Raw genomic sequence first — 18,798 nt, forward strand, 5'->3', positions numbered from 1 at the left:
AGAAGAGAGATCCTGTTTGTCTCGTCCTCAGCCAGATTGAAGTACACATTTAAAACTCAAGCTTACTGCCATCGGGTTGATTTCAGTTCATAATGACTCTCCGGAGAGGGATGTGAATCTTAACAGGAGCAGACTGCCCATCTTTCTCAGAACCACTGATCGATTCAAACCACCAGAGGCACACAGCCTTTGGATAGCACCATGCTACAGATAATGCCACCAGACTTCCTATTATACGTTGTTATGTGCTATCAAGTAGAAACTGACTCATAGCTGACCCTCAAGTGGTTTTTCCAAGGCTATAAATTTGCATGAAAGGAGATTTTCTCAACATCAAGAAAACAGAACACCTTCACCACTGAATTAACAGGCAACATTGTGACAGAAAGAGAAAATATTGTCAACAATTCCATTTTACTTGGATCCACAATCAACACCTATGCTAACAGCTATCAAGAAATTAAAATACAAAAAAAAAATTTAAAAAAAGAAATTAAAAGACATGTTACATTGAGGGAAATCTGCTCTCAAAGACCTTTACAAAGTTTTAAAGAGCAAGGATGTCACTTTAAGGACTAAGGTGTGCCTGATCCAAGCCCTGGTCTTTTCTGTTGCTTCCTATACATCTGAAAGATGGACATTGAATGAAGGTGACAGAAGAAGACTTTGAATTGTGGTGCTGGAGAATAGTACTGAATATCCAATGAACTGCCAAAAGCAAAACAGTTCAATGAAGAAGAGCAACCAGAGTGCTCCTTAGAGTCTTTACTATGGTGCAACTTAATCTCACATACTTTGAGCATGTTGTCAAGAAGGGATAGTCCTTGCAAAAAAGACATCATCCTGGGAAAAGGTAGAGGGTCAAAGAAGACCTCCACCAAGATGGATGGACACACAGCATATCAGAAATGGTGTGATGTTAAAGATTTATTGTTCAAACTGGCTTTCCTAGCCATTGTTTGACTTTGCATTGTGTATGGGCTGGTTATGTAAATAGGGAATATTATCCTGTCTACAAGGAGATTGGCTAATCTCTCCAATCCACCATTAAATTGAGTGGATCCATCAGCAGAATGGGAGGATCTTCCCCACCAGCAAAGGAGAATCACGAGAATGTCGCATGTCCTTCAGGGTCAGAAATTCTTGTGCCAGCTAGACTAAGGCTCACTGGAGCAGCACATATGGCAGCCATAGAGGAGAAGCAGAGGCATGACATGAAATGGAGCAGAACTGGGGACTTCTAGGCCCCAAAACCAGAGCTAAGAGCCTTTTGCCCACGTTTGTTGGAGGACTGGGGTGGAGAGAGTCATAATTAGCAATAACGAGAGCTTTATAACATTGGTGTAAAGCCTCAAGACCCAAGGCTGAAGCCCCGATAAGCACATTTTGGAAGCTGTCTTGACTATAGTCTGCTACTAACCTGAATTGTAGCCTTTTGACTTCCCTAATGTGGTTCTGGACCCCAGAACACTTAACTGTGCTCATGTGAAACCTATATATTTGGACCAGGAAGCAGTAGTCAGAACAGAGCAGGAAAACACTACATGGTTCAAGATTAGGAAAGGTGTACATCAGGAATGTGTCGTATCTCCTTACCATTTCAATCTATATGCAGAATAGATGATTTGAGAGGTTGAACTTTATGAGGAGGAATGTGGCATCAGGATTGGAGGAATACTCATCAGAAACCTACATTATGCAGATGACACAGATGATACAACCTTGCTTGCTGAAACTGAGGATGACATGAGGCATTTGCTGCATAAGGTCAAGGACTGCAGTCTTCAATATGGATAGAAGCACAACATCAAGGAGACAACATTCTCATAACTGAGCTGATTGGCAGCTTCATGATAGATGGAGAAGAGATCGAGATTGTTGATAACTTCACCTTGCTTGGTTCCACAACCAACACTCTTGGCACCAACAGTCAGGAGATCAAAAGATGAATTGCATTGGGAAAGTCTGTTGTCAGGGACCTCTCTAGAGCAAAGAGCAACGATGACAGTCTGGAGACTAAGGTGTGCCTGTCTAGGCTGTGATCTTCTCAATTACTTGCTATGCATCTGAGACCTGGACAATAACTAAGGATGAGAGAAGAAGGATCGATGCCTTTCAGTTGTGCTGGAGAACAGTGTTGAACATACCTGGAGTGCCAGGAGAACAAACAGCTCTATTTTGGAGAGGGTAAAACCAAGTTTCTCCTGTTTCTCCTTGTAGGCTATGGTTTTTAAGCTCCGTCTCACATACTTTGAGCACATAGTCAGGAGAGATCAATCCTTGGAGAAGGACATCATGCTTGGAAGGGTGGAGAGACAGTGCAGGAGAGAAGACCCAGAGTGAGATGGGTTGACTCAATGACTGGAAAAATAAAATTAGGTCTGTTGGAGATGAGGAGATGGGCTCAGGATAGGGCAGGGTTCAGAGCTAATGTACATAGGGTCACTATGAGTTGCAGGCAACTCAATGGCACATAACAATAGCAATATTGTTCTTTGTGGTCTGTGAGCTATAACATCAAATTTTGTACCTAGTAAGTCAGTAAGATTAATGTTGGGATGAGTAGAAAGAGATGTGGACGCTTGGGGGACATTTCTGACTTCATGGGCATTGGTTTTGTATTGTTGTTGTTGGCGGAGATAGTTCTCTTTTGTGAAGTTCATGAAGGACAGATATGGCCATATTCATGCGGCCTTTTTAGAGATGCTAAGTATGGCACAGGATAGGCAAGTTTCAGATCCATTGTTCATATGGTCGCTATGAGTCATAGGCAACTCAAAGGCGCTTAACAACAACCATATCTCTCGAGGAGCAGTTGGTGGATTAGAATCTCCTGCCTGTGGGTTGGCAGCACAGCTCCTTACCCAGTAGGCCACCAGAGCTCCCTAGTACATGTTGTTGTAGTGCATGATCAAATTGAAACTGACTCATAGCTTCCCTCCAGCAGGATTTTAGAGGCACTAAATCACACAGGAGGAGATTGCGCTTCCTTTTCCAGCAAAGCCACTGGCGGATTCGAATCACATACCTTTCGGATTGCAGTGCATCTTCTTACCACTAGACCCCCAGAGCTTCCTACCTAATACTGAATGACTGAATGAATGAGTAAAAACTAGAGCATTGCTCTTTCAACTAGCCCATCCTTTCTCTCCTGTTCATCATTCATTTCTGGTGACAGAGTGGAAATTAGCTGGAATTTTTTTTTTTTTTAAAGTGCAGACAGAAGCCGGGAAGGAAGATGGCAAACAGGCAGGTAAATCCAAGTAGGGAAAGCCTAGATTATAGGCAAGGTCATGAGTAGGATTCTTGGAATGCAAGGAACAGGAAGAATGAGAAGAGGAGGTACTCTGTAAATGTTTATTATACTAGATGGAGTAGGGAGCCCGCAGCTTCCCTCTCCAAAGAACAACCTCAAGTATCAGGTTGTGAAATTCTTAAGAGAAAGGAACTCATTTTATATTCCTTGTCCTGTTGGGCTCAGTCCCTAAAAGCCACAGGATTCTTCAAAGTGAGATTAACAGTTGTTGCTGTGTATCATAGAGTTGACAACGACTCATAGTGACCCTATCACCTAGCTCTGAACCCTGCTCTATCCTGAGCCAATCTCACTGACTCTGACACACCTACCTTCATTACCCCAGTTATTGTGTCAATCCATCTCACCCAGGGTCTTCCTCTCCTGTGCTGTCCTTCCACCCTTCCAAGCATCATGTCCTTCTCCAAGGACTGGTCCTTCATCACAACATGCCTAAAATATGTGAGATGGAGTTTAAATTAATTTTAAATTGTCATTTGACCCACCCTCTATTTCTGTTTCATTTTAGATATTTCCTCCCAAATCCTCCTCAGACACAGAAGCGGGAGAGGAACTTCCTGGAGATGCGCTAGTCTTGCCCAGGGCTGGCAAGCTGGAGGAGTTCCTTAGTGCAGAGGAGGAGACAGATTCTGCTTCTGACTCAGTGGAGAGCTTTTACAAGAGCCTGGAGATACTAACTCGGAATGGCACGTGGAGCCTGTTGGAATCCCTGGATCTGTCAGACTCTGACAGTGATGGAATCTTTTCTGAAGATAATGAAGATCTGGAGAGTTTCTTCCAAGACAAGGGCAGGGGGAAGCCAAGTGTCCAATTCCCACAACCTCTGAGGTAAGGCACTGCGCCCTCTATAACTGAGGGCCAGCAGGTCATGACATCTCTCTGGGCTTCATATCCTTCCAAGTTCACTCCTTCTAGAAACTTTCAGGTCCCAAGTGTTCCTTACCTAGTAATCCTGTATCTCTTTGTGTTGTTGTTATTGGGTACTATTGAGTTGGAATCAACCCATAGCTGACCCTTCAGTGGCTTTTCAAAGTCAGTGAAATCACATGGGAGGAGATTGCCCATCTTTCTCTGTGGAGCAGCTAGTGGATTCAAACCCTTGTCTTCAGATTGACAGTGCAGCTCCTTATCACTAGGCCACCAGAGGTTTGGGTAACCTTTAGTCACATGAAGCCTTAGAATTGACTAAAAGAATGTGTTTCCCAAACACTGTCTTCCCCAAAAATAACAACAGTGGTACTGGCTACCATTTATTCTTCATTTCTTTTATTCAAACATTGTTATATGTGTGTATGTATATATCATCTAGTATTTTCTCATCTCCAAAACACTGTCTTTGAATATTATTTTTGCCATTCTAAGATGATATTGAGACTTTTTTAAGGTCACACAGCCGGTAACTGCTTGAAGCAAGTTGTGTACCTGGCACTGCTGACTCTAAAGCTCTGCCTTGCACCATCGTTGCACTGTTCTCTCTGTCATATGCAAATAAGAGGGGACAAAGTGGCAATTTCTAGAGCAGTTGTGTGAAGTTGCTTCCTGCCAGAGCTGCTGATGTGGGAATGAGGGAGGCTGGCTGTGAAAGGCCTGTGGGGCTGTGATGGTAACTGCAAAGCCAGCTGTGGCCTATTGGGAAGGGAGGACAGGGACAGGTGGGGAGGAGGGTCCTAGCTGTCTGGTCCTCCATGTATACATCTGCTTTCCTCACCCAGGAATGGCTCCACAAGGCGCTGCAGCTCCTTGAGCAATCTTCCCTCAGACAGTCCCAGGGCTCAGCCCAGCCCACGCCCTGTCTCCAGGCCCTCCTCCCAGCGCAGAAGCATCAGTTCCTGGGCCTCAACCATCACGGTCCCCCGGCCATTCCACATGACTCTGCGAGAGGCCCGAAAGAAGACCCAGAGGCTGACCTCACCTTCCTTCTTTGAGCACGAGAGGCAGCAGGCACAGAGGCAGGCGCAGGAGGAAGCTGAGTGCCACCGCCAGTTCCAGGCGCAGCCTGTGCCCGCTCACGTCTACCTGCCCCTCTACCAGGAGATTGTGGAGCGCAGTGAGGCTCGCAGACAGGCAGGGATCCAGAAGAGGAAGGAGCTGCTCCTCTCTTCCCTGAAGCCCTTCAGCTTCCTGGAGAAAGAGGAGCGACGAAAGGAAGCTGCTCGACAGAGGGACTTGGCTGCCACAGTTGAGGCCAAGGTCCCCAAGCAGAAAGCCACCAGGAAGAAGATCCCCAAGTCTATTCTGGAGCCAGCCCTTGGGGACAAACTTGAGGGTAAAGCTATCCTTGTCCTAATCTCTTCTCCTGCCTAGGGGTCCTGAGAGGCACTGTTGGGGTTCACTGGGATTTAGGGATTGGGCTGTCTTGGAGATGAGCTGTTCAGGTGTATCTACTAGAGGCTGCACTGGACTGCTCACTGCAGGCCACAAGTCTACTGTGTGGTGGGGGAACCACATAAGAGTAGAAAGTATGAGGTCCTACAGGAAGTATACCCAAGTTTCGTCCTGTTGGCCTTTCTCTCAATCACCCAACCTCATGGATATGAAGACTCAAGAGGAGAGAACCAATGAGACAAAGATCAGTGTAGGCTAGACTGCCACTAGCCAGCTGTTTAGGCAAAAGCTCTCCAATGTTTTCCCCACTCTGGTGAGGTGGTCAGTCACTGAAGTTCCTGGAAGGGTCATTGTTTGCACCTTTTAAGAGTGGCTCTGAATAGGATGCTGAGGCTTTATTTGAGCCTTAAGTAACTCCCACTCCTTCAGTAACACGTGTTTTACTGTCCTATAAACATCCCATAAACAGACATGGGATTTTTAGACATATGAGTAAGACAGATAGCAGAAAAATAATTGCAAATGTGATGGATCTGAAGTAATTAATGGGGGAACATAAGAGATTCTCTTATGTGGGTGGCTTTAACAAACAGAAATTCCTTTCTCACAATTTCTTGTTATTGCATGCCATTGAGTTGGAACTGACTGATAGCTGAACCTCCAGAGAGTTTTCAGAGGCAATAAATCACACAGGAGGAGATTGTCTGTCCTTCTACCATGGAGTACCTTGTAGATTCGAACCACTGACTCTAGAAGCAGCCTTTCTCTTTTTCCCTTCCTTGGGGATCCTTATGTGGCATGGCATCCACCTTCCCCATCTCATGCTTTCTGGTATATTTAACTGTCCCTTTTCTATTTCAAAAGATATTTCTTTAAGATACATGGCACATTAACACTATAAAATCAACATAATTTAAAAATCCATTCTCAAATGAGATTATTGCTAATGGTTAAGATTTACAACACATATTTTTAGGATACAGTTCAGTCTATCACAGTGTCCTGCGGAGCATGTAACTGGGCCTAGTGGGTGGTGAAGGGCTTGGAGACATTGGAGGAGGCCCCAATGGACAGTGAGCACTGAAGCTGAAGGTGAAAAGGATTAATTCACTAAAGAGAGAGGAGTGTGTGAGACATGACGTTAAGAGAAAAAGGAATATAGTCAAAGGATGGAAAGATAGAAGAGGCCGAGGAGAGAGGGGAGTCTGGAGGGTGCAACAGGACAGACCTAGAGCTGGTGGGCTTGTGGGACACATGAGGGAGTTTGGACTTCATTCTAAGGACGTGAGGGAACTCACGGATTTTACGCAGGGTGGCTCTTGATCAGGTAGACATTTCAGAAAGGTTAATCTGGTTGCTGCATGGATAATTAAAGTCAGAGTTTGTCGGGGCTGCCTAAAGCAAGACTGGAGGGAGGTGGGTCTAATGGGAAGCTAGTTCAAGAATTCAGTTGAGAAATTATGGAACAGGGTCAGTGGAAGGAGGGTGGATTGATGAGCGGCTAGAATGATAGATGCTGCAGAACTTGTGACTGATTTAGTGAGAAAGGGAAGAATAACAAATGATTTGGACAATAGGCTTGGGCACGTGGGTGCAAAGAGAGGTCTTTGGAGTACAAAAAGATGTGAAAACCTGGGGGAGGAGCAGGTGACTAGGCCTCTTCCTCTTGCTCCTTGTCTTTGAGTGCTCAGAGAGTGTTAAGAGTTAACTATCTTTACAAAGGGGCTGACGCTGAGGCCCACAACCTTCATCATCCAGCTCTCCAGAAAAAAAAACCAGACTGATCTGTTTCTGTGATAAACATATCCCCTTGTGGCCAATTTCAGGCACCCCATATGATATCAGCAGGCTCACAAAATTCTTAAAAAGTTTAACACTTGGCTATAGCAGTGTTTAAAAGAGGGAAAAAGTTCAGTATTAAGTTTGGTCCCTCCTCACCCATTACCAGCCTGGCTTTTCTTCCACAGAAGCTGAGCTCCTCAGGAAAATCCGCATTCAGATGAGAGCCCTGGACATGCTCCAGAAGGCTTCCTCTCCTGTTACCTCCTGTGCTAGCCGGGCAGATGAGAAGTCTCGAACCGCCACCCGAACCCGGGAGCAAAAGCTAGGGTTTCTGCAGACTGACTTTGAATTCCAGCCTCGGGTGAATACTACCGTCCCCGACTATGAGGGTCTTTATAAAGCTTTCCAGAAGAGAGCTGCCAAAAGAAGGGAAACCCGAGAGGTGACTCGGAACAAGCCCTTCTTGCTGAGAACTGCCAACCTGCGTCATACTCAGCAACCTAGTGATGCTGATGTCCCAGGAAGGCGGAAGGTGAGAACCCAGGGGGTTGTGGGACAGTTAGAACCTGTGGCCTGGAATACAGGGGTGGGCCCAGGTCTCAGTGGAGGGGCCCAGGTCTCAATGTAAGGCATGTCTCACCACTTTTTTCAACCTCATTTTCCCCCCTACTAGTTTATTTACAAAATTTGAATACAAATTCGAACAAATTCTTTCAATTTCCCTCACCCCCCCAGCCATCAAATTGTACAACCCCATGATTAATCTCTCCCTCCCACTGCACATCCACACCCTCTGCTTCCAGCCTTTCCCACCCATCATGGATTATATTCATTCTACAATAACGGTTTTTTACAGTATTTATCCTTGTGGGTCTGAGTTAGTTCTCTCAGCATAATGCTCTCCAGTCCCTTCCAAGTTAGGTAATAATTTACAAAGTTATTGCTCCTGCGTGCTGCATAGTATTCCATTGTGTGAATGTACCATAATTTCTCAGTCCATTCATTTATGTTTGGACATTTGAGCTGATTCCATGTTCTTGTGATGGTGAATAATGCTACTGTGAGCATTGGTGTACAAACTGAGGCACAAACTGATATTTGTACACCAATGTTCATAGCAGCATTATTCACCAATGCAAGAACATGGAATCAACCTCATTTTTTAAATAAATACTGTCTCGGTTGTAAGGCAATAATTTGTGAGACTTAATTATCAGTCAGTGGTAAGACTCATAATTTCTATAAACCTAAGACCATAAGAATACTTTCTTTCCTTTGCTACAGAGAGATCTGGTGACATAGTGTGTTATGGGTTAGATTACTAATCAAAAGGTCAAGGGTTCGAATCCACCTGCTGCTCTGAGGGAGAATGATGGGCACTATCCTGCCACAATGATATATAGCCTTTAAAAAAATAAAGGAAAAAAGAGAGAAAGAAAGATTTATAGCCTAGAAAACTCAATGGAGGGTCCACTTGATGGAGGGTCAGTCCCTTGGGGGGTCATTATGAGTTGGAATTGAACAACTCAATGGAAGTAGTATTTGGGTTTTGGGGTTAAAATCTAAGAAGGTCTAGAAGTCAGAGAGTTGGGATTAATTGCTTAAATCCCTGTGCCAACTCCAAAACTCTGAATATTTGAGCAAATGCTAGGATTGATAGCCAATTCTTGGCTGTTGTGGCACAGTCACTAAAGTGTTTACCTGATAAACAAAGTGTCAGTGATTCAAACTCACCAGCCACTGTGCAGAAGTCGGATGTGGCACGCGGCTTCCATCAAGACCTCCACCCTTGGAAACCCCGTGCAGCAGTTCTCCTCTGCCCTGGAGGCTCTTCTCTGTGTCAGAACAGACTTGACCAAAGTGAGTGGGTTTGATATTTTTTACATGGCTACTCAACTTGAGTTCTCATTCCCCTAACCTTATTCCCAGGAAAAGAAATGGAGCTTCCCTGAGTAGCCCTTCACTGAAATTGAATCCTAGCTAAGACTGAAAATAAACACATGTGCCTACCAATACCAGCTTTCTTTTCTTCCAGGATTCCTCACAGCCGCCTGCCACTCCCCTGCCCAGGAGTCGCTCACTGAGCGGCCTTGCTTCCCTCTCGGTCAACACCCTCCCTGTGCATATTACAGATGCCACCAGGAAGAGGGAGTCTGCTGTCAGGTAAGTGATGAGGCTGCACAGATCACTCTCTGATCTTGACCCACAGTCAGGAAACTGCTCTGCCACTGAGCCTCCTCTCTGGTCACCAAGAGGCCTCAAGGGATCAGAAGAAATTTTCTGTTAGGATAGAAGTACAAGTGGCCCCACATCTGCTGATGGAGAACACTTTGCCAGCATTTAGCAGCAGCTCCCCAGGCCAGGCACAATGTTAAAACTGAATATACCTTAGAGAACCTGTAGTTAACATCTGGAGCACTCTAGTGGTGCAGTGATAAGCAGTTGCACTGCCAACCCAAGGGCACATGGTTCAAATCCACTGGATTATCTGTGAGAGAAAGATGGGCTGTCTCCTGTGTAATTTACTGCCTCTGAAAACCTGCTAAGAGTTGGTTCCTACTCGATGGAACTCAAAACAGTTAATATCTAGTCTGCAATACAGAAAAGCAAGCAAGCACGTAATCACAGTATTTTATAACTAGTGCGATGATGGGAGAGTGCAGGGGGCTGGGGCAGGAAAGTGTCAATTCTTTTGGAATATTAAACATCCAAGGCAAAAGCTCAGGGATGAGGAGGAATTAGCTGAAGACAGGAAAAGAAAGGAGTTCCAGAGAGTGCAACATGGGTCAAGGGACATAATAAAAGAGGAAGGTGGCCATGAGGCCTAGGAATTGAGAGAAGCATGATGACGGGTGGCTGAACCTGCCACACAGATAATGAAACAGCCTTTGCCTAGTTGAGAGTCATCTTGGACAGCTATTAGAGGTATCAACTGGGGAACAAGAGCCTGTTAGTTTTGACTCACCAGATTCTGTCATGATCCTTTTCACATGTAGCCGGTTCCCCTGCACCAGGAGTCCATCCACTAGGCCAGTGAGCAGTGAGAGTTCCCGGAGCACTTTAATTCCAGGACAAGACGGAGGATTTAGTCTTTTCTGTGGGCTTACAGAGTCCATAGAACTTTCTGCTTGGCACCCTAAGACCTACAACAGGGCTGTTGGAGATGAAGTTAGAATCAAAGGGATCCTTCCTTTTAAATGTTTTCATTTTAGCAGCTTCATCAGTGGGTCCCAGAAATAGGGAGTGTGAAGTATTAGCAGATGAAACTTTCATGTTCTCCTTTCTATTTGAAAGGCTGTATCTAAATGCGAGTCTTGATTGTTTCCTATAAGGAACTCTCCATAGTACTGTGTTTAATGGTATTTGCTAAATACTACAAGTTGACCCCAATTTGTCTACATTGAAGAAAGCCCCATTTCCAGTTCTAGGAAAGCAAATTTGTATTCTCACAGAACCATAAGCCTAGTACCTTCCAGACCACCAGTAGTCAAGGGCACAGTGGTCAAGGGCAGAAGTTGAGAGTCAGAAATCCTAAGTTCTAATCATGGCTTTCCACTGAAATATCATGTAGCTTTATAATTTAAAATTATCATTAAAATAATTTAAAAAGTGATTTATCCTTCCTGAATTTCCATTTCCTCAAACATTAAAAAAAAAAAGCAGCTTAGAGTCCTTATCTCACAGGAGAGGTATATTGTTGTCTTGAGCTGCCAAGTCATCCACGACTCATAGCGACCCTATGTACAACAGCTCTGAAGCTGAGCCTGTCTCACTGATTCCAACACACCTACCCCCATCGCCCCAGTTATTGAATCAATCCATCTCATCTGGGGTCTTCCTCTCCTGCACTGTCCCTCTAACCTTCTGATGTCCTTCACCAAGGACTAGTCCCTTCTGGCCATGTGCCTAAAATATGTAAAACGAAGCTTCAAAATTCTAGCCTCTAAGGAGAAACTTGGTTTCACCCTCTCCAAGACAGACCTATTTGTTTTCTTCGTGGTCCACGGTAAGTTCAGTACTCTTCTCCAACACCACAGATTGAAGGCATCAATTCTTCTTTTGTCATCCTCTGTCACTGTCCAGCTTTCTGATGCATGGCAAGTAATTGCAAAGACCATAGCCTGGATCAGGCACACCTTAGTCTCTAGTTTGACATCATTGCTTCTCAGTACTCTGGAGAGGTCCCTGGCAGCAGATTTTCCCAATGCAGTTCATCTTTTGATTTCCTGACTGCTGGTACCAAGAGTGTTGATTGTGGAGCTGAGCAAGTTGTAACTGTTAACAACCTCAATCTCTTTTCCATCCATCCTGGTGCTGCCAGTTACTGAGAAGTTATTTAAGTGAGAATATCTAAACTTGTGTTTTTCAATTAGCAAGCAAACATCTTCTGGGATAAGAAATCTTAGTTCATGGTGTTGAGAATGCTTCATCTGCTAGTAAACTGAATCCCAGATTTTAAATATTGATGAAAATTCCAGTTGTGGTAAATTACCAACCCCATTCACAAGAACTACCAACATACTTTCCATAGAGATTACAAAGATTGCTTTTAAAATATGCATTCCTAAATTCATCATCTCTATTCACTTTTGCCTCCTACCTTTCAGAAGCTCACTTGAAAAAAGGAACAGAACAGATGAGAGTACTCAGTGGTTGGAAATGCACAAAAAGAAGTGCCAGGCAATGTCTAAATCCGTGACATTGCGTGCAAAGGCGCTGGATCCCCATAAAAGCCTGGAGGAAGTGTTCAAAGCAAAGCTGAAAGAGAACCGGTCAGTGAGCTCCATGTGTCAAAGGGGTGCTTATCTTGGGATCCAGCAGATCACTGAAAATTGCAAAATGGTCCTTAGGGTGGGTAGGCTTCTGTCCCAGAAACAGTCATTACTTTGTAGTTTTGTGTACGTGGTAGTTACTCTGCTTACATGGACTGAAGTGTTCCCTGGACTTGAAAAGGACAGAATTCATTCTAGAAATCTTGTTAATTCCAGGAATAATGATCGGAAGAGAACAAAAGAGTATAAGAAAGAATTGGAGGAAATGAAGAAAAGAATACAAACAAGGCCCTACCTCTTTGAACAAATTACCAAGGTAAAATGAAATCATCATTCATTTTCTTTACTTCTTGGAAAAAACAAGCTTCTAGGAGTTACCAAAAACTTTAATACGTGGAAGTTGATATTTTCTTTAGACTCAGACATACTAAATTAAGCCTGTTTTATTCATATTATCTTTCCCCCAAAAGTAATGCAATGGGAAAGATTGCTCAAACTGATTTCAGTTAAGCTTGGGCTTCAGTAGTGTCTGTAAGGGATATTTCACTTTCTAGAGCTTTGACTATCTGCTGCTTGAAGCAGAGTAGGGACTACACACTAAATAGACTTTGAGTTTGGCATTGTCCTGAAGAGTATCTTTAACTTTACAACTAAAATTCTTTTTATTCTGGAGCCGTAGTTTATGGTATTGAGAAGCCAACTCACTTCTCTGATGATCTTGGTCTCCCCATCCTCTTCAGCTGGGATGTATTTTTTTAGTAACATAGGCGAGGTTGGCACAAGATAGAACAGCATTTAGGGCTCTTGTACATAGGGTCACTATGAGTCACAAGCGACTTGATTGGCACATAACAACAACAACAGTCGATATCATACATCATGACGTTGTTGTTGTTATGTGCCATCAGGTCGAATGTGACCTATAGTGACCCTTTGAACAGTAGATCTGAACTCTATCCTGCTTGGGCTATCCTCACGATCTCTCACACACTCGAGCCCATTGTTGCAGTGAGTGTGTCAACCTCCCAGTTTGCTCATCTTCACCATCCCTCCACCTTCCCAAGCATGATATCCCTCTCCAAGGAATAACCTCTCCTAGCAACATATCCAAAGTAAGAGAGATGAAGCTTTATCATCTTTGTCTCCAAGGAGCATCTTGGCTGTACCTTCTCCAAGACGTAGTGGTTTATTCCTTTCACAGTCCATGGAATAGTCAGTACTCTTCTCCAACACCATAGTTCAAAAGCATCAATTCTTCTTCTGTTATCTTTTTTAAAATTTTTTAATTGTTAATTTCAATGAAAATTTACAGAGACTTTGGATTTCTATTCATTCATTGTTGCACTTTTCTCCCTCCCAACCCCTCTGCCTAGTACACTACCCTATTGGAAAAGTAAAAGAAAAATTTTCATTGTTTTACAATATCTACCCCCAGGTCCACTCCACTATGCAGTCTTCGCTCTGGACTCCTGTCATGACAAAAATACCTATCACATATCCCTTTTAAACAGTTTTCTCCCTCATCTGTTTCAATACAATATACATGATTTATCCAGTCTTTCTCAGTCTCCCCCCAACCCCGATGTCAGTCCTGTTTTACAACAGTAGCATGATGTAGTATTTGTCCTTTTGTGACTGAGATACTTCACTCAGCATAATGTCCTCCAGTGTCACCCATTTTTAATAATATTGCATGAGTTCCTTGTTTTTCAATGCAGCATAGTATTCCATTGTGTGAATATAACCACAGCTTCTCTGTCCATTTGTTTGTTGATGGACACTTGGGTTGTTTCCAGCTCCTTGCTATCATGAACAAAGCCGCGATAAACATGGGTGTGCATATATCTGCTTGGATGTTAGTTATGGTCTCTTTGGGGTATATTCCCAGTAGTGGAATTGCTGTGTCAAATGCTATCTCTATTTGCAACTTTTTGAGAAAGCGTCATACTGCCTTCCATACTGGTTGCACCATTTTACACTTCCACCAACAGTGAATAAAGCTTCCAGTTTCTCCACAGCCTCACCAGCATTTGTTGCTTGCTGTTCTGTTAAATTTTGTTCTTGTGACTGGGGTGAGATGATATCTCATAGTTGCTTTGTCTTCTGTTATCTTTAGTCACTGTCCATCTCTCAAATGCATGGCAAATGACTGAAAAGATCATGGTGCACCTAAGTCCTCAAACTAATATCATTGCTCCTCAGTAATATGGAGAGGTCCCTGACTGCAAACTTCCTCAGTGTGATACATCTCCTGATCTCCTGACTGCTAGAACCAAGTGTATTGATTGTGGATCTAATGAAGATAAAGTTGTTGACAGTTTATGGACTATGGATTATGGTATGGCATAGTCCATATCTAAACCTATGAGATTTCAGTGGTTCAAATCCACCAGAGGCTCTGCTGGAGAAAGAGGAGCAGTTTCCGCCCAGTAAGATTCCCTCCCCCACCAATAAGATTTATAGCCTTGGAAACCTGATGGAGGGACCCTATGAGTTGGGACAGACTATTGGCAGTGAGTGTTAGAGATGCTCTTAAGAGACATTCATTCCAGATTGTAATTTCCACACAGGAAGAATAATTTTAAGATGTTCTCTAAACTTTTAGGGGAGCTGAACTCAGATGGCATCTCCCAATGAGCTACTAGACTAGCCTAGAGAGGCCGCCATCTGTGCAGCTTTGGACTGTAACAGACTGTACATCCCTCTCCTCTCCCAAGCTCCAGGGAAAAGTTGGGGTCCCCTAGTGACCTGGCTGCTTGTGCTAGCCGTACATCCCATGTTATAGACAGTGTACTAGGCCAGGTGTTTCTGGTTCATCTCAGTTCTCTCTCTGTGCATTTACACAGGACTGTTTTGGGTTTACTTAGCAACTTGTATTGTCGAACAACTATCATATTAACTTTTCCTCTTTTCAAGAACACTCATTATATCCCAACAGATCTTTAATCACTCCAGGAAAAATACAAAGTTCTCTATGAGTTTTTTTCTTTATCATTTGAAGAACAAAAACACACTTTTTTTTTTACCAATAAAGTATAATTTATAATAGCCAACTACAAACAAACAGATACTTGGGAATAAACCTAACTAGAGACATTAAATACACACACACACACACACACACACACACACACACACATACACAGGAGTGGCATCCACTTCCTAAACAACATGCCTCTGGAAACTATGAACTTTAATAAATTACTATCGTTACAGAAAGGCTTCAGGCTTTTTGTTCATGAGTCATGCTTGAATGAACAACAATGAACAAATATATATATCTATATATATATCTCCCATCACCACCACCACAACAACAAAAACCACCACTGTCAGAAATAATAAGAGACCTAACTAAATGGAGAAAAGTTCCTTGTTTGTGGCTAGAAAAACTCAATATAATGAAAATGACAATCCTACCAGAAGCAATCTACCGGTTCAAACCAATCCCAATACAGATACCAAATGTACCCTTTAAAAAGATTTTAAAAAGTAAATTGACAAGTTTATTTGTAAAAGAAAGACACCCTGAATAAAAAGAGACTTCTGAAAAATAAAAATTAACTAGGAGGCGTAGCACTCCCTGATCTCAAAACACAGCTATAATAACTAAAACAGCATGTTACTGGTACGATGTCAGACACATAGACCAATGGAAGAGATTGATAACCCAGAAATCAGCCCATCCACCTATAATTAACAGGCATCTGACAAGGAAACAAACCTATCATATAATAAATGACAACCTCTTCAACAAATGGTGCTGGCAAACCTGGATTATTATGTGCAGAAAGCTGAAGCACAATCCATATCTCACACCATTCACAAAATCAACTTGTACATTACTTGCAGTATTTGCTAGCCTATTATATCATAGGCCATACCTTCTAAATTTAGTCTCATTTGGTCTCTTAGGATCATTATGGTTTTGGGCTTTATGCCTAAGTCTCTGAACACACATATCTTTTTATAATCCACATGCAGACTGTCTAGCCTTTAATTAGGAATGTTACTAGTGTAACTTATTTACATTTTAGTGTTCCTGATGATGGTTTGGTAGCTTTGAGATCTTAAATTTTTACTAATTCTTATTGAAAATATTTATAAGTCCATATTTTTCATCCTAGTCCTATTTAGTCTCCCCAAAATTATTTTTTTCCTTGGTTCCTGGACCAAGAGTTGGCATCTCCAGGCAGATTTAGCAGTGCACCAACTGCAGGTCCCCTCCGACACCTACCAAAGGAGAATCAGTGTTTTAACAAGACCCTCCAATGCTTTCTATGCATATTTTAGATTTGGGAACAGGCTAAGTAATTCTGTGCAAATAGCTTAGCATTAGTGGCAGCACAGAAGGACTAGGGTGGGGAGGGAGGGCAGTATTGTTGGGATACCGATTAAGCAAACAATTTAGAGTAATCTGGTAATTCATTAAACAGCTAGAGCAAATGAAGTCTCATCCCACAGGACCTTGCCAGGAAAGCAGCAGAACAGAGGTATCGAGATGCCTTGAAGCAGGCTGGACTGGACGAAGACTTTGTGAGGAAACAAGGTCAGAGCACTCGTTCTGTACGATGGAAGGTGGATTCTGATGTCAGTGATTCCTCCAGGTAATGAGAGGTCACTATCATTCTGCAGCAAAAGTGTTGTTAAGTGTCAACTTAGTCACCTCCAATATATAGTGATCCCATCAACAGCAGATCTACACTTTGCCCTTTATTTCAAAGTCTCCCTCATGTTGAAGCCCATTCTTGTTGTCACTCTGTCAGTCCATCTCTTTTGAGGGTCTTCCTTTCTTTCACAGACCCTCCACTTCTCCCAGCATGATGTCTTTTTCCAAGGATGGCCCACACCCTGTCTCTTCACAATATGTCCTAAATATGAGAGACAAGGTTTCATCATCCTTGCCTCTAAAGAGCACTCTGATTGCATTTCCTCCAAAGCAGATTTGTTTGTGATGTGGGCAGTCCAATTACAGATTGACTAGGTATGGAGAAAAGATAGAACCTTCCTTGATTTTAAACCATGCAGTATTCCCTAATTCTGTTCCCAAAACTGCTACTTGGTCTATGGACAGGTTTCACAAGGGCACAATTAAGTGTTCTGGAGTTCCCAGTCTTATCAATGTTATCCATAATTTATTATGAGATACATAGTCATAGTAATAAAACACAAGTAAACATTATTCTGGTATTCTCTGCTTTCAGCCAAGATCCATCTGACGTTAACAATGATGTCCCTTGTTCCATGGCTTCTTCTGAATCCAGCTTGAATTACAGGCAAGTTCCCTGTCAATGTCACTTCTGACATCTATTCCAGTCGTTTTTAAAATGATCTTCAGTAAGATTTTTACTTGTGTGTGAATTATTAATTAGAAAATCTGTACACTATACTGGATCACTTTTTTTTTTTTTAAAAAAAAGGGAATATAGATCTCTCCCACTCTGTTGGCTAGGTAGTCTATTTGTCTTACAGATTTCTTAAATCGACTGGTAAGCAAGTCCAGAGCTGCATCTGTTTGCTGAAACATTTCACATGGTATTCCATCAATTCCTGGGTTTGTGGGGAGCTCTGCTGGTGTAGTCTGCAGGGAGTTGCACCACTGACCCGAAGGCGGGTTTAATCTCTTAGTGATTCCTTTGTAGAAAGGTAGGCAGTCTCCTCCTGTGCAGTTTATAACCTATGAAAACTCACTGGGGGTCAGCTGAGTAGGTTCCACCTCGAGAGCAATTGCTTGGTTTGTTTAGTTGGTTTTTTTGTCAATGCTTTTAGGACAGCTTCAATTCCTTCCTTTTTTTCTTTTTCATATGGTGCTTCTTGAAATGGTTCAGTGTTGACCAGTTGTTTTTGGTAAAGTGACTCTGTGCATTCCTTCAATCTTCTTTTGATTCTTGCTGCTTCTTTCAAACAACTTGCCCAGATAATCCTTCCGTAAACTCAAGGCTTGAATTTGTAATGTTGACTGTGTATTAAAACACTTTTGGTTTTAAATCTCTAGATTGCACATTTCATTATAACATTGTGCTTTGTCTTCTCCAGCTGCCTTTTGGAATCATTTGTTCAGCAATCTTACTTCAGCATTTTGCCCCTTGATTTTGGCTTTTTTATGTTGTAAAGAAAATTTAAGTGTCTTCTGACATCCATTTTGGTCTCTTTCATTCCTATCTTTGTAATAACTTTTGCTTTCTTCATAGAGGATGTCTTTCCACAACTCATCTAGTATTCTGTTATTCTGATTGTTGTTGTTATGTGCCGTCGAGTCGTTTGTGACTCATAGCGACCCTATGTACAACAGCCCAGCATCAAATTTGTTTATCAGATGTTTTTTTAATTCAGGTTGGATAAACTCCGGGTTGTGTTTTGGTTCATGTGGACTTGGTTTCACTTTCTTCAATTTTCACTTACATCATTTCATTAGTAACTGATGATTTCCTTAGACACAAGGATGGTGAAACATCATTGGACATGATCTGGGCATGTTGTCAGGAGAGGCCTGGCCTTGGAAAAAGATATGCTGGGGAAGGTGAAATTATAGTCAATTCAGTGGCATTAAACAGTTGATAGTCTATTCCACAGTTGATCTTAGGCCCTCTTATTTATTTTTTT

The 18,798-nt window shown here is 42.6% G+C and overlaps 1 protein-coding gene across 1 annotated transcript in view; it reads left to right on the forward strand.

The window, feature by feature from the left end:
• The window catches only part of FAM161B (family with sequence similarity 161, member B), a 29,122-nt gene that overhangs the window by 1,849 nt on the left and 8,475 nt on the right, over window positions 1–18,798 (forward strand). Inside the window, exons 2-8 of the mRNA XM_006884688.1 lie at window positions 3,825–4,144; window positions 5,029–5,582; window positions 7,609–7,955; window positions 9,459–9,586; window positions 12,031–12,195; window positions 12,412–12,511; window positions 16,660–16,802. Coding sequence (XP_006884750.1) covers window positions 3,825–4,144; window positions 5,029–5,582; window positions 7,609–7,955; window positions 9,459–9,586; window positions 12,031–12,195; window positions 12,412–12,511; window positions 16,660–16,802 — 1,757 coding nt within the window. The remainder of the gene's footprint in view (window positions 1–3,824; window positions 4,145–5,028; window positions 5,583–7,608; window positions 7,956–9,458; window positions 9,587–12,030; window positions 12,196–12,411; window positions 12,512–16,659; window positions 16,803–18,798) is intronic.

The sequence above is a fragment of the Elephantulus edwardii genome, unplaced genomic scaffold (genome assembly GCF_000299155.1).
Source record: "Elephantulus edwardii isolate Elephantulus edwardi_28Jun2011 unplaced genomic scaffold, EleEdw1.0 scaffold00037, whole genome shotgun sequence".
Classification (NCBI taxonomy): Eukaryota; Metazoa; Chordata; class Mammalia; order Macroscelidea; family Macroscelididae; genus Elephantulus; species Elephantulus edwardii.